At 35.8% G+C, this 15487-nt stretch overlaps 1 protein-coding gene across 1 annotated transcript in view; it reads left to right on the forward strand.

Moving 5' to 3' along the window:
• Positions 1–15487, forward strand: part of VWA8 (von Willebrand factor A domain containing 8) — a 105909-nt gene that overhangs the window by 8174 nt on the left and 82248 nt on the right. The window contains exons 2-3 of the mRNA XM_059827069.1: positions 2439–2569; positions 4707–4817. Of these exons, the coding sequence (XP_059683052.1) occupies positions 2439–2569; positions 4707–4817 (242 nt within the window). The remainder of the gene's footprint in view (positions 1–2438; positions 2570–4706; positions 4818–15487) is intronic.

The following is a 15487-nucleotide window of genomic DNA, read 5'->3' on the forward strand; positions in this document are numbered from 1 at the left end:
CATTTTGCATATTAGTATTTTGGAGAAAGTTTCGACTGTTTAAACACAATGAAACGAATATGAGTGCCTTATATATATATTCCTTAAGGTTTGCAGGGGGATCACATTCCTAAGAGATTTTTTTTTTTTTTTTTGAATGCTCTACACTCATGTTCTCTTTTACATGACAGTTTGTCTTGCAGATGCTGAATGTTCTTAAACCCTGTTTCTATTTCTGGTACTGCTTTTAAGTATGACCTGAGTTTTTTCTTGAGGCCATCCTAAAAATAAAAAAGATAGCTACACATATTAATGTGAATTACACCAGAGGCGTTTGTAGTCATGTTGTATCAAGGCTGTTTTAGCCATGCTTCTAATGCATGATTTTGACATGAAAGAATTCAGTGTTTCAGCAAGATTTCCAAGCTTATTTGTCCACTTTAAATAAAGTAACTTCTTTTTTTTTGAGAACAGCTATTATAAAAATACACTAAGGCACATTGGCATGTTCATACAACAGGTAGGAGTAATAACGAATGTGCCTTTCAGTGAGATCACTGTCTTGCAATTTTAACAGTACCTTTCATATAATACTTTTTATTTGTGTGGTGCTTTTCAAATTACCATACCTGTCCAGTAGCAAAGTTTGGACAGAGCAGTTCTTCTGGTGTGATGTATTACCCTGTATTTCCCAAAGAATATATGTAATAGGAACTTTCTTAATGTTCTTGGAAATCTCATAGAAAGGAACATGGTATTTGTAAGGAATCTGGCCTGTTGTGTGTGGTACGTGTGATGTGCGTTGCTTTTGGAAAACAGTATTGCAGTGAAGAAGAAAATATTCGTACATTCGTGTGATCTTACCATACCATATATGAAAACTAAACCTGGGCACGCTAATGACAGTTGTTTAGAAAACAAAACAAAACAAAAAAGCAAACCTGAAATGTTTATTTACAATTAATCTGATAATCCTAATGCATAGGTTGCTCACCGACATGTGTATATTATTGCTGTTTGTATTGGTGGTAAGGATATAGTAGATTTCTCTGGAAGTGGAAGAAGATTTCAGATGGTTTTCCTGAGTGCCAGACCAAAATGTTCAGTTAAAATTTTTGATAAAGTTTTCTTTAGCCACCTTTATGCTTGAAAAATCTTCCTTGAATCTCATAGTCATTTAATACTGTTTCTACGATCTTACAAAAATGAATCTTAATTCTGCTATACAAAGATTCAACAGTGAACTGAAACCCCTCAGAACTGAGGGACACTACTGCTTGCTGTCCTTAACTCTGCCTCGCATGTACTGCCTCCCCTGTCTCAGCAAAGCTGATGTAAAACCGAAGCTTGGTTTTTAAAATTTTGGCTTCTTAATTGCAAGCACTAATCACACTGAAAAAAGAAAAATACTCAACTATTAATTTGAGGATTTCATTGCCTCTTGCTCTTTTCTTACTGTACTTCAGTATCCCAGACACCACCCTTGAGCTTCAAAACCCCATCATCGGTCCTGTCAGATTGTTCTGAAAGCAACCATATACGTACATGCGTACATAAATCTCCCTCCTGGCTTGCTTGTGTTCTCCTTCTGCTCCTGCACTAGTGCTTTTTGCTTGTGTCTGAAAAAGGGCCAGGCTTTGCTGAGGGGTATGTGAAGGAGTATTGTGGGGACAGTGTGATGTACGGCAGCAGGAATGGTACCCTTCCTTCAGTGTGTTCTTTCTGTATGGTGTTTTTCGGTGGTGCCAACATTTGCATACAAGTGGTTTTTAGTTTAAATATAATCAGGTTATTGCTTTTTAAAATAATAAGGGGATGGTATTCTTAATAGAAATAAGTGGACCTGCTTTGAATTGGTTTTTGTTATGATTTTGGAAGCTGCATGGTATCAATGTAGTGATATTGCATTAATATTATAATTCAGTGTTTTATTGTGTCAAAATGTAAACAGGAATGCAGTTGTCTTAAGAAAATAGCAAATTAAATATATCCTTAAACATTAATTTTAGTCTGATGCAAGCAAAGTATTTTTTTTTTTTAAGTACATGATTCACAGAAGCATTGGGACATAGGCTGATGCTGATTGGGACATATTAACTGATGCTGAAAAGTCCACTCAACGTTGCGTAATAAAAAACAGTCTTTGCATTGATCAGTTTAATGTGAAATGAGAATCAGCATTTTTTTTGTTTTTTTGTTGGGGTTTTTTTGAAGGATGAAGTTGGGCAGAAAAAAAGGCAATGGGTAAGAGAGGTATATAAACTTATATGTAAATTCAGTAGTCTAATATAAACTGTGTGTGGAATTGCCTGCATTTCAGCTGTCTAGCTTTGGGACAGCACATCTTTGTGTCTTTGTTTTATTTTTGGAGATAAGAACAAAAAAATGTGTGAATGGCCAGGTGTCTAACACTTTTCAAAATTAAATAATGTGTTCTTATCCTTGTGTTTCTTTCAAAGTGACAGATTCTTTGGCCCAGTCTGTAGTCCACCATTTAAGATGGATAATGCAGAAAGACCTTCTTGGCCAAGATGTCTTTCTTATTGGTCCTCCTGGGCCTCTCCGGCGATCTATTGCCATGCAGTATCTGGTACGTATGTTGGTTTAAATTCTTGGAGACATAGTCATTAATGTCAGTTAGTCATTCCTCTACTAGCCAAATTGTAAAACGTAGTCCTAGAAAATCTTACAGCAAGCTACTTAGCAGGTCAATAAGTTTTTCCATAAACGTGCTTTCCAAAGTTCAATTTTTGTTATAGATGAGTAGAAAGTACAGCCATTTTAATACATGTTTTTCTGCTTAAACTCCAGGGGGGGGAAAAAGAGTTGGAAAACTGTGTTACCATATGCTGTCACAAATGGAGAAACAGTTTGTTCTAGGCATTATGTATGTTAGAAGATTAAGATATCTGCCTACTGTTACAGACAACAAATCATTTTTGCTTCGTTATATAAAAAAAAAAATTAAGGAAAGGATTTGGGAGAGGAGTGTTCTGAGTAACATTTGGGAACAGTTATCATGAGTGATTAGAAAGAGTAGATGCGTGTATGATCCTCTCTTGGAATGTGGGAAGGACTTGCCTACGTCCATCTGCATGAACCATGGCAGCACCATGTGCAAAATGTCACGTTTAAATTGTTGGTGCCCTTACGTGATCAGGAAGAGGGAGTTGTCTGCCCCAAAAAGTGATGTGGGTAGGACTTTGTCTGCCATGAGCTCTATCTGGAATCTGGTTGGGCAGAAGGATCACAAATGGAGGTGTATAAACAATTGTCATAAAGATCAGCCATTTGTTTTAAAATCAGAAGATACTAATTCAAAGACTAGCTCTCAGATGTAAAGCATACAGGAGAAAGCTGCAAGATTTTGAACTTTGGAAAGAAGAACAAATATTTCTTAATTCAGCAAACCAGATATGCTACTTGATAGCTCGATGCATTCCTTAAAATAAATGAGAAGAGTTTGGTATAACCTAAAAAGAGGACTTAGGAAACACCTGATATCCAGGCATGGGACATAGAATGTGTCTTGTTATTTTTACCACTGTTTGTATGCACCTGAGCTATATTAGAAAGGCTGTAGCTTACTGTTTCGATGCCATGCCAAACGATTATGTGAAGGCTGGTCTTTGCATGTGAGCTGATACATGTTGTGGTCCCTTTAATGAAGCTATGTAAGCCTGGAAAACTTTTATCTGCTCTTGCTGAAAGCTGCTACTATGTGTTCATACACAGGGCTAATTGTTGAAGAAAACACTCCCGTATTTCAGCTTCTGTTTTTTTCCTTTAATTATAAGAAAGCACAATTATATCTACCTGCAGCGTAAAGGAATTGGTGGCTTTGTAGCCAACAGGCACTGAAAAAGCAGAAAGGAAATTATTTTCATGGGGTTTTATATCTTTGCTTGATTTTTTTCGTACTACTATAATTAAAAGCTGCCTCTTAAGAGAGTTCTGTTAAATAGATCATACCTTTAATTGCGGGGTAAGGGCTAAGAGCCTTTCAGAATGAATGTGTTAGCTAGCAGAACACACGATAACCCAGATATGGAAGTAGAAGGAACATCAGGGATAAATACATGTGGGTTTATTTTTTTTTTTCCATTTAAGATAGAAAATTCTAAGTATATCTCATATTGCATCAAAATAAACAAAACAATAACCCAAGAGTTCTTATTTTTTAAATAGTCTGTAATTTTATAGATGCAGATTGCATCTCATGACATTAAAGGGAGAAAGGATAAGAACAGTATAGTTCATCAGTGTACTGGCAAAGCGTGTACAGGTAATAATCACAACGGCATCACAGTATAAGTGTTACTGAGCAATAAGAGTTGAAACTTTTCAATCTTCTAAGGAAAATTTCTGATTTTTATTAATGATTTGCAGATTCTGATTGTTTTTCAGAGTCCAGAACCAGAAGATTAACTTACAGGACATTACAAATGTTCAATGGAAAGAATATATAGCTGGTTATTATGTTTTTAGAACAGGTTTGGGGAAAACAAAAGTTTATTGAGCAGAAATTCAAACCATTTTGTTTGAGGCAGAACACACTGTAAACATTATAAAAATAAGAGATATTAGATTTTGTTCAGAGTTATTTCGGAACACCGTGCTGCTGCCTAGAGCTCTTTTGTACAATTATATCACTAGGCCTGTTTTTAAAGTTCACTTACTGGGGTTATAGTCTTATTTCTGTAATAACTTCAGACTATTGTCCACAGGAGCTAACAAAGCGGGAGGTTGAATATATCGCACTATCAAGGGACACCACAGAAACTGACCTGAAACAGCGACGAGAAATCCGAGATGGTAGTGCTTTTTATCTTGATCAGGCAAGTTGCAGTCATATACCACCTAATTATTGTTTACAAGTAGTTTGAAGGAAGTCATGGTTTATATGATGAAAAATTAGTGTGTTGATTACAAACCGCCTGACACGTTTGTGATGCAGTTAGAAAGTCTTATGTAACACTCTTGATCTCATTATTACCGAAAATGTTGTCTTTACCCAAATCCAAGATTACTCTGACTGTTAAGAGTACCACAGGGTTGATTTAGGCAGACTATTTTTGATATGCTTCTGTAATGAGGAGTGAGATCCATTCTGTGCAAGTTAGACAAGCACTTCTCTTGGCGTGTCTCTTCCCTAACACTTGTAGCACATTAGATGTATTCCTGAAATGAATCTTCTGATCTATTTTCATTGAAAGAGAGTATAGTCCATGTATTTTAAGATGGCTCTGTGTTGTAAAACCCAAGCACAGTACATCACAGAATCATTAAGGTTGGAAAAGACCTGTAAGATCATCAAGTCCAACCATCAACCAACACCACCATGCCCATTAAACCATGTCCCACAATGCCACGTCCACACGTTCCTTGAACACCTCCAGTGAAGGTGACTCCACCACCTCCCTGGGCAGTTTATTCCAGTGTCTCACCACTCTCTCAGTAAAGAAATTTTTCCTAATATCCAGTCTGAACTTCCCCTGGCGCAACTTGAGGCCATGGAGACAGTTGGGAGATCTGATTTGAAAGCTCACTGCTGCTGATTTAAATACTCCTGCCATCAGTATTGCTCCAACCCATTAGCTGATTTAGTACAACCATAAGGTGACTTAGATTAAGTAAGATTTCTCTTTGTAAGTGTCTCCCTTTTGATTATGCAGGTCTGTTTAAGCTCTGAAGGGAAGATAAGAAAATAAATAATTGGTATTTAGATGAGCACTTGTAAAATATTTGAAACATGAAAGATGAATCTCATAAATAGCGATGTTCCAGCTGAAGTTTTCTAACCCTGCATTTCAGTTAAAGACACATAAAATATGGTACATGGTTATGTTTGGAACCATCACAGATCTAATTATAGCTCAATAATAAAAGGGAATAAGGTTTTACAGGTTACACCGGGGTTTGAATTTTAATTAGTTCATTTAATGATTTTGAGGTTTGCAGATGGCCATACCAATTCAAAACATTACAGAAGCCGAACACTACTCCCTTTAAACCCCAGACCATGAACTGTTTCAAGACAGAGAAGGCTATCGGTAGGTAGCCTTAACAAAATATTCCCGAAGAACTTGGATTGCTCCTATTGCCATAGGTGAGCTAAAGAGAAGGTGAACTCATATGAGGGACTGAAGATAGAGGCTATGCTTTCCAGATTTACATACCATTTCCCTTCCTGTGGAATCTCATGCTTGCTGACACCCGAGAGAAGACAGCAAAGCTTGAAAGTCTGGTTTCCAGAACATCCACTGTATGAATTCTCTGGGTCAAATAAAACTTAGCTGTCGTTTAAGATAGATGAGGCTCTTTGCTTGCAAGTCGTAATATAGTAATGTAGTTATCTTACACTTTGAATAATAATATACTGTAACGAAAGCTGGCATCTTGTTACCAGAAATAACTTTAATATAGTGAATCATCAGGTTTGCAGACCCACAAAGGTTTGCAAAGTTGTCTGTGAGTGATTGGTAAGATATGGTTGTTTATAGGTCTACATTAAATACCGACAGATTAAATACTGTAAATTGGTATCTCAGAGGTTTCAAAACATCTAATATATTTTAACATGAAATTACTGAATATGATTGCAGTTAGTTATCTAAGATAGATTTGGAAGATGGTGATTTGGAAGCAATGATTGAAATTCCCCGTTGAAATGTATATTGAAGGGACGATGTATCAAATATCCTCGCATTTTAGCATTTCTTAGTACTAGAGTGAATCAAATGGAAGAAGATTTGGAGTTAGGAAGTTAGAAGAGATATCTGACGAGGGGAAAAAAAAAAAGGGGGTGGTTTATTTGCCTAAGAAATAGGGAACCATTAAAATAAAGGTAAACAATGAATTATCAAATTCATTCCCAATTAAAATTGTGTAAAATAAAGAACTTATAATGGGGTAATGGGTTTTCATTTAGGTACTAACAGTAGAAAATTCTGTTTTCTTGTCTTTACCTTAGGCCATTAATTTTGATTTTCAGCTGTTAATTCACTGTTAAAAGCCTCAGAAATATCATTATTGCTGTTATTGAGACAATTAAGTAACCTATTGGGTTTATTCTGTAATTTATTGCATGGGCTAATTATGTTGTGTATCAAGTAATTAGTTATAAGTACTTTATATTACTTAAATATTTAAATGGCAGCTTCAAATTTTGCTTTTATTGCTAGAACAGCTTGTCTCGCAGAGTGGTTTTCTGTTTGTGTAACTCTCTGTAGTTGAGCCACCAACTTGATTGAACCAGTATGGAGATGCTAATATCAGCCTACTGTATTTTCAAAAATTAAGGAATCAGATTTGATATTTTTACATCCTTTTTTTTTTTTGCCATTTCTGATGCAGTTTTGCTTTTTATTGTGTGTTTACGGCTATAAAAGGCACACTTCTGGTTTAAACTCTCATTACTACAGCCTCCCATATTTTTAGTTATTACATCAAAGTAAATCCTACATTGTTTTAATGTAGTGGATGCAATTGAGAGAGCAGCTAAGTCATTTTGTTAGTGCTTGAGAGGTGTATTGCTCCAGGATTGTGCCACAAACCATGTTACCTGGAATGCCTGGTTTTGTTTACCCTACGTCTTACAGCTTTTGCATTAAATGAAACAAGCTTCCCAAACACGGACCACTTAATTAAGTGTACAGTCTTTTCTGTTCAGGACAATCAAACTAAGTGAAGTTGGAGTAAGTAGAAAAATATTGTATGGCTATGTGCTGAAAAATTACAGATACAGTGTAATGTTTTTGAAGATTTGCTGATTAAGCTGTATCCACTCAGTGGATAAGTATGTATGTCACTGTCGTTTCTGTATATAGAGAGTTAGAGTCAGTTTTGGTGTATGTTTGAACTATGTGAACATACTCATTTTAACAGAATACTTTTGCATCCCTAACTGCACCAGCATCATAAGTTATACAATGATAAAATGTAAAATTGATTGTCAGGATACCAGAAAAATTATCTTCTACCATGGGTCAAAAGACTTCATGTAGTAATCAATTAAACATCCAGAGTGACAGAAATGACAGCTTAAACTACCCTGTCTGTAAAATGAACATGGCATGAAATCTCTTGGAGTAGTACTACAAAGACTTGGGTTTGGTTTCTTTTAATCAAAAAAGATTAGAAAGAGAATTATAAAATAAGACAGGAGATTAATTGAATGAAATTATAATCATATTTGAGAGTGTGTGTGTATACATTTATATATATGTTTATGTATACATATTAAAAAAAAATTCTTTCTATACCCTAGTGAAGAGATGGGTAAAAATAATTCAGCTTTTAAAAAAATTAACCAGTGAGTGCAAATTGTGTAATTCTGTGACTTACTAACTTACTACCTTGGAATTGACAGTGGATTTTTGATGAGCTGGTAAGTTAGCCGTAGCAAAGGCAGAAAGTATAACTTAGTTGACTGACTGTCACTGCATTATCTGTCTGTCTAGTACAGGGAGCTAGATGGCAAAGTCTGTAGAAAGAAGAGGCAAGCAATGCAGTGCTCCAGAAGTATGAATGTTACTATTAATTTTCTTCTTGTGTCCAACATTGCACAGAAAGAGCGAGATATTAGGTAGAAAACAACAGTATCTGAATGAAGTTAATCTTTATTGACATTGACATAGTATATCTTGTATCTAAAAAGAAAATGCATGATAAGGATCCCTATATGGTAGCCTCTTAACTCATAGAAGTGATTTTGTTTTAATCATTTGCAGTACTTCTTTTATGTTTCTAAACGTGTCAGCATTTAACTGGATTTGTTAGGTTAGCAATTCAGACTCTGGTATCTTGTTTTGATGTAGAGGGCATACAGAAGACTATGATGTAATGTGAGGAATGTTAGGACTGTGTATTTATAATTCCTTATAGATTAAAATCAAAGGCGTGGAGTTTTTTTTCTTATGTTTGTGACTGTTACATATATATTCCACTTTCTTTTCACCTAATATTTCCTACAATGTGGGAAGGGGCAATACTTTCTAACATGTGGGGTCATAACATCCCTAGGCAATGTGGACTTGATGGATGGTGCTCAGAAACAAATTGATTTACAAGTGATGAGTAACTTCATAAGTTTTTGATCTCTGTTAAGTACTTAATTTCCTTTTTATTCTGTTATCATCAGCAATAAAAATTTAAATAACCCATCTCCCTTATTCTTGTCCAGAAGACAAGAGTTGTATAGAATGAATCACAGAATCACTAAGGTTGGAAAAGACCTGCAAGATCATCAAGTCCAACTCCTCGGTTGGTTTGTTTGTAGATATTTGCACTGGTAAATCTGTTCAGAAACTCAGATTGCTTGCTCCTGGGCCTGCTCTCTGCCCAAGAGGCAGAATGTTTCACATACTTGATGTAAATGTACTGTTGTATTAATATTCCTGATGTAAAGCATCTAAAATGGCCAGACCCTGCCTAGGTGGTTACATAATCTCTTGTAAATACAGTTTGCAGGCACCGTTGCAAAAATACCTGACTGTCGTGTTAGGGGAAGCGATGGTGATGGAAATAAAACAGATCATTTGACATGTGGTAGTTCAAAAAAGGGGAAAAAAAAATCGTGTGGAGGAAGCTGAAATCAATGACTGGGGAAGCTAAAATCGGTGACTATGAAATGAAAGACTGTTCCAGTACTTGTCACATTAACATATTTATGACCTTGTATGACGATTCACTTCCTAGGGTAAACTTTTGTAGCCTAGTTTTCTGATTCAAACCTCCAATAAATTCTGGTTGTTTCTTTTTTAGTTGCTTTTCTTTCTTTCTGTGCCATGGTGTTGCATCATGAAGTAGGTGCTCACCAGGTCATGAATTAGGTGCTCACCAGGTCGGGCCATTCTTCCTCACTGAAACGTTAACTACTGCAGACAGCTGGAGTTTCTCTTTGGATGCTAACTAGCCTGGCTGATGGTGCTCTGGTATACTGCGATTTCTCTGTCATCTTTTTCTTTTTTCTTAATATAAAAAAGGAGTGAATAACAGTATTAAATGCAACTTGCCCTGTAATTTTCCTAACCTCATGGGGGAAAATTAGCTATAAAACCCACCCAGAAAACACTTGTTTAACTCAGCAGGGAGGTAGGCTGAATAGTGAAGATGTAGCCCCCCCTCCATTACAGAGGGAGAAAAAGGTTTAATTATTTAGTTCTTTTTGAATTTGACTAACCACATTAGTTACTATTATATTGATTTTAATAAAACCTGAACATCACATTTAGAATATATATACCTCAGTATGTTTGTGTCCTAAATTGTAAAACACAAACCTACAGTTTATCATCACCTACAAAGTGAAAAATTTTATAACAAAAAATAGAATGCACATTTCAGGTGAATAGTGGGTCTGTTTGTAATCTCATCTTTGAATGGCATTATACATTCAGAACTTTTTTATTAAATGCATGTTATTTTAAACAACTAACACAAGATTTTACTAATATTTAAGGAAAAAGGTAACTAAGTTTTTATAAAAAGTTAACACTGTTGCTTTGAAACTGGTTGCACATGGCTTTTAATAGCCCTTTATCTTACTACTTAATTTTTGACAATACTTTTATGTTGGAGGAAGTATGTTATCACTTCAATCCATCAAATAGTCATCCATTTCAGCGTTGCTCAACAGCTTTCCTGTTTGCTCAACTCATGAGAGAAAACAAAAACTAAGGAATTAAGAGGCTTAAAAACTGACAAATTTATTGAAAGATATTCTTTGGTAGAGGCATACCATTAGACATACTGTTTACTCTACAGATACTTTTAAAATCTAGCAAAGTAGATTCCCCAATAGGAGACAGCCTTATATGCTTCACTGCAGTCAACGTCCGTTTGTGCATCTATCTTTAGACTGTCTCCAAATTTCTAGATAATTTGCTATTTCCATATAAACATTATAAAAACTTGATGATCTTATTAGCTCTGTTGCATCTTCTTAAAAGAATAACCTGAGGCACTTAAAGTAAATTATAAGTCTTGGTCAATGTTCTCTTCCTTCCCCTGTAAAATGGGGAATAAAAGGTCATAGCATACTCCATTCTGCACCTCTGTCATTTCTTTTCCTACTATCTTTTACTTGTTGGTTAGTTTTAATGATTCAAATTTGAAAATTTTGATTAATTGTACTTAACCTATGGAAAGAAATTTAGAAGATACCAATTTCCTCTGAGTTTTGTGATATTTGGTAGCTTGGTAGTTTACAGGAACTCAAATTAATGTCCACCTCCCAACCCTGGAAGACAGGCTGCACCATGGGTTTAATAGTTCAAGTTCTGCTAGCCTGCTGCAGCCAGTCACCATCATGTTAGCTCAAAACTAGCCAAAGTTTTGTGTTGTCTTCACCAGATGGTTGTTAAGGATCTTTTTTCACTGTAAGAGACATCTGGACATATCATTGTTGGGATGTTTATGAGATACGGGAGTGGATGGAAAGACTTGAGTGGATGAGTTTGTGTGGGATATTGTGCGGGTGGTGGGAACAAGATATTATGTTGGAAGGGACATCTGAAATGTAGGCTGCAGATGTAGGGAAACCTTACCTCATTAGCTCTCATGTTCACTGAGCTACTTGTTCTGTTGTTTTTCCACATAGTAGTTTTGGTTGCTGTGCTTAAGTTGTCACTACAGGGATCCAGTTTTCAGACCAGGGGCAAGTCATCATCTAGAAACAAGCTGATCTTCAGGTAGCTCCTTAAAAAAAGACACTTACTGACTGATTACAGTTGAGCAATTTCTAGCAGCATTTTTTTAATATGGTTCTGAAACGTAGCCTGTACATCATATTCAGAATGATGCTGAGGTCTGAAAAATTAAAGCCCTTTGGAGTTCCCTGAGAACCTTCCTCATGGATTTCAGGGCAACCAGAGTTTTCTGGTTTACGATATGCATTTTCCTGAGAAAAGAGAACTACCATTTCAGTTCTGGTATTTTAAACTACACTGTTAAAATTTCTTATGCCTTTACAATCTATTTTGGTTAGCTTTATAAAAATGTCTTCCTTTCTCTGGTGTTTATGCATTGTGGTGAGCTTTTTTCCTATCCTTCTTCCCTTTCTGACACTGTATAACTTCATCCACATGCTTTATACACTGTGATTTGTGTCAAAATTGGGGTTAACAGCTTCCTGCAGTTGTCATATTTTGCACTGCTCAAGTGGAGGAGCTCACCATGGTTCAACTATGGGAAAGACAATGGAAGTCCGCTTAGGGTTATTCAGTTCCTAAGGTGGTTTTGCCTTTAAAGATAAAAATATATTTTTGCAGGGCAGTGTGAAACCAGGATAGGCAATCTGTGTTACGTATTTGTTACATAAAGCTATTACTAGGAGAGCAGCACTGTGTGAAGGATTTCTGCTGTCGGCCTGCAGTAGCTGCAGGTATTCCCTGGAGCAGGTATCCAGGTTACCATCCTCCCAGAGCTCTAGGAGCACAGGTGGAAGGCAGCAGCATCTGTCCTCCTCTGGTGAGCAAAATAGTCCTTCACTGCAGTTACAATAAATCTGAAAGAATACTTTTAATCTCAGGTTTATCATCAAGGTTGCACAATATAAGCCTCCCCTGTCAAATTGCATTTTATGTTAAACATTTAGAACAAATGAGGCTAGTGAGAGAGGGAGGCAGCGCAGCTATTTCTGGGTTTTCATTACAGAATTGTGAAGATTTGTTTCTTGGAAGCATTTTTAAAAAATGATTTTCAGTGACAGATTGCAAACTTACTTTCCTTCCTCTGATTTTTTTTTCAACGCGTTTTAGTTTCCATATCAATCCATCAATACACAGATAAAACTGAAATAATGATTCAGAGGGTGCCTTGTAGTATGCCTAGCTTATTGCAAAAACTTTTTACTCATTACTAACCAGAACACAGAAATATCATAGTTCAGCCAGAGATATGCAGCTGTTTTGGTCTTAAGAGCTGACTTTATGCTATTTAACACAAGAACTTCAGAGGTAGATGAATTGTGCATTTATTTCAGTGTATTTCGGAGAACAATTTCCAATATATCAGATATGCTTTGAAGATGTATGAGGAGCACAATTTGGAAGAAAGCCAATCAGAGTAAATTAGCACCAAGGTGGTGGTGGTGTTATGGTTGTTATGGGGTGTCTTTGATTAAGAAGTGAAAAACCATGGTTGTGCATTCAGCTGTTCCTGAAGCTGATTGTAAAAGGTACATATAGGTAGGCAAAGACCATCTGTAGCATATCTTTTGAAATATCATTGTATTGAGCAATAAAATTTTGAATAAAAACTTCAAATAGTTTCCAAGCTCTGGAAACTCTACTTTTTAAATTTTGATCCTGTAAGCTGATGATCAGTAGGCAACATAGTGTAGTAGGCTGCTTCTCGAGATTGCACTGCTAATGGAGAGCATCTTCTTTCTTAAAGATAATGATTGTTATATACTTCCTGATATTTGCTGTCTAAGCCTACAGCAGATTGCCTTCATGTACAAGTTCAGGAGAGAGATTTACGTTGATGCTGGAAGCCTGTTATTTCAGCAAGCCTTTATGCATAGTGTGCATGTCTCAACATGAGTCAACAAGATTCTATGGATACTCAAAATATTTTGAAACCATATGAACAGAATGTGTATTTTCCTCTGGCTAGTAAAGCTCAGTCATAAAGTCTTCACAGACTTATAATATGCAGAATCCAACCAACTTGGCAAATAAATTGTTTGTTAAAGCATATTCTGGCTATATCTCCAAACTGTGTTTAGACAAAATAGCATTTTGTTCATGCCAGGTATTGGACTGACCGCTGGAGACTCAGGTTTTCTATTCAAGCAGGTTGGAGCAGATTTTTGACTTGACCAGTGGCCTTCGTAGACGAGAACGTCAGTACAAAATTTGTCCTTTGTACAAATTTTATGCTATGAGAAGACAGGAATTTTATATTGCCTGTTAGTAGAGTATGATGTCCTGAATTAACAAAAAAAAAAAAAAAAAAGTCAGTTCACATACTGATTGCTTTTGGAAAGAATTGGTGATTCAGTGGAAGAGAAATAATCTGAGTACTATTACTTGTTTAATGGGATTATTCCAGGTTCCTCAGGTACTGATTATGAGGCTAGATATTAAAATGTTATATAGAATGACTTTCAGAGAAGGGAACTTGATCTGGACGATCTGTACCAGGATTTGTGAGGGCTTTCTTTCAGTAATGTTTGCTTGAATCCAGATTAGATACAGGAATTGTTCCTATCTTAATAATGATATGAAAAGCTTACGTTATGGCTAATTTGCCAGGAGTTATTTATGCGTCTATACTGTACATAAGAAGCATCTAAATGAGCTGGTCTTATCATTTAGTGTCATCTTTATCTTCTCAGATGGATCTCTGATTCTGTTGTGTGCTTTGTACCATGTAGCAATTCATTGGGGCAGGTTTAGGCATAAGCATAAACTAGAAACAACAGTTCAGCGCTACAAATCTGTTATGCTTTTGTCCTTTATACATCTGCTTTTGTATGTAATTCTTTTTTTTTTTTGTTATTTTTGTGTTCTGGTACCTCTTCATTATTCTTTCTTATATCTTCCTTCCTTCTTCTGTCCCAGTTTTTGGCATGTATTGTATTCATCAGAAATTTCCATCTAGCATCATATGACAGGTTCTTCTGTAGGAGTTTATAGGAGACATGCTGGGAAGAGATTTCATTTGTTCTCCCTTTGCAACTGTGCTTGTGTCTAAAATTGTGTTAAAATGTAATAGGAATGCAAAGGAAGACTCTTTGGTGCCTCTAGATGTTGCCTGTGCCTAAACCTGCCCAATTATTATCTGATTCAACTTCTGCAAATTGGAAGTAGACAAGAATGCATTGAATTTCAGAGTCTTTTACTGGACAGTAATTGTGAATACTAGATATGAAGTGTAGTTAATTTACCTGAGTGAATGTCATTGACTGCAAGAAAGTTGCACAAAATTACCAGCACCAGAGTTTAGTTTTACATTTTGGCTCCACATTATGCACTTAAACAGCCACATATAAACAACTAATAAAGTGAAACATAGAAAAGAAATAACTTTCTATCCCAAAGGCTCCAAAGGATTATCAAGTTAATGGCTACATTTTTATTCTAGTGCTGTAGAAGACCATGTTCAGTCAGGGAATATCATTCAAAATATTTTAAATTTTATCACATTTTTTTAACATCTGATTATTTATAGCACTATTTTGGTTTTATCATCCATGTTTGGTTTCAATAGACTTATGTTGTAGTCAGACTAAAGCGGTGTACTGAGGATGAATTACACTGGTGCATAACTAGAGCAATCCAAAGGAATACCTGACTTTTTTCTAAAAATTTTAATATAATTGTGAACATGTAAAACCACCTTGATGGTATGTTTTCTGTATAAATAGCTGTCCCAGAATTATTAGATGGTGTTAAAATACCTGAAAAATACAAAATATTATGCAACATCAAAAAGAACAGGTGCCACATATTATTATATACTGCGTATACACTAAAATGTCTGCAAGCTTTTACATTTT

Source organism: Gavia stellata, chromosome 1 (genome assembly GCF_030936135.1).
Source record: "Gavia stellata isolate bGavSte3 chromosome 1, bGavSte3.hap2, whole genome shotgun sequence".
In the NCBI taxonomy this organism is placed as follows: Eukaryota; Metazoa; Chordata; class Aves; order Gaviiformes; family Gaviidae; genus Gavia; species Gavia stellata.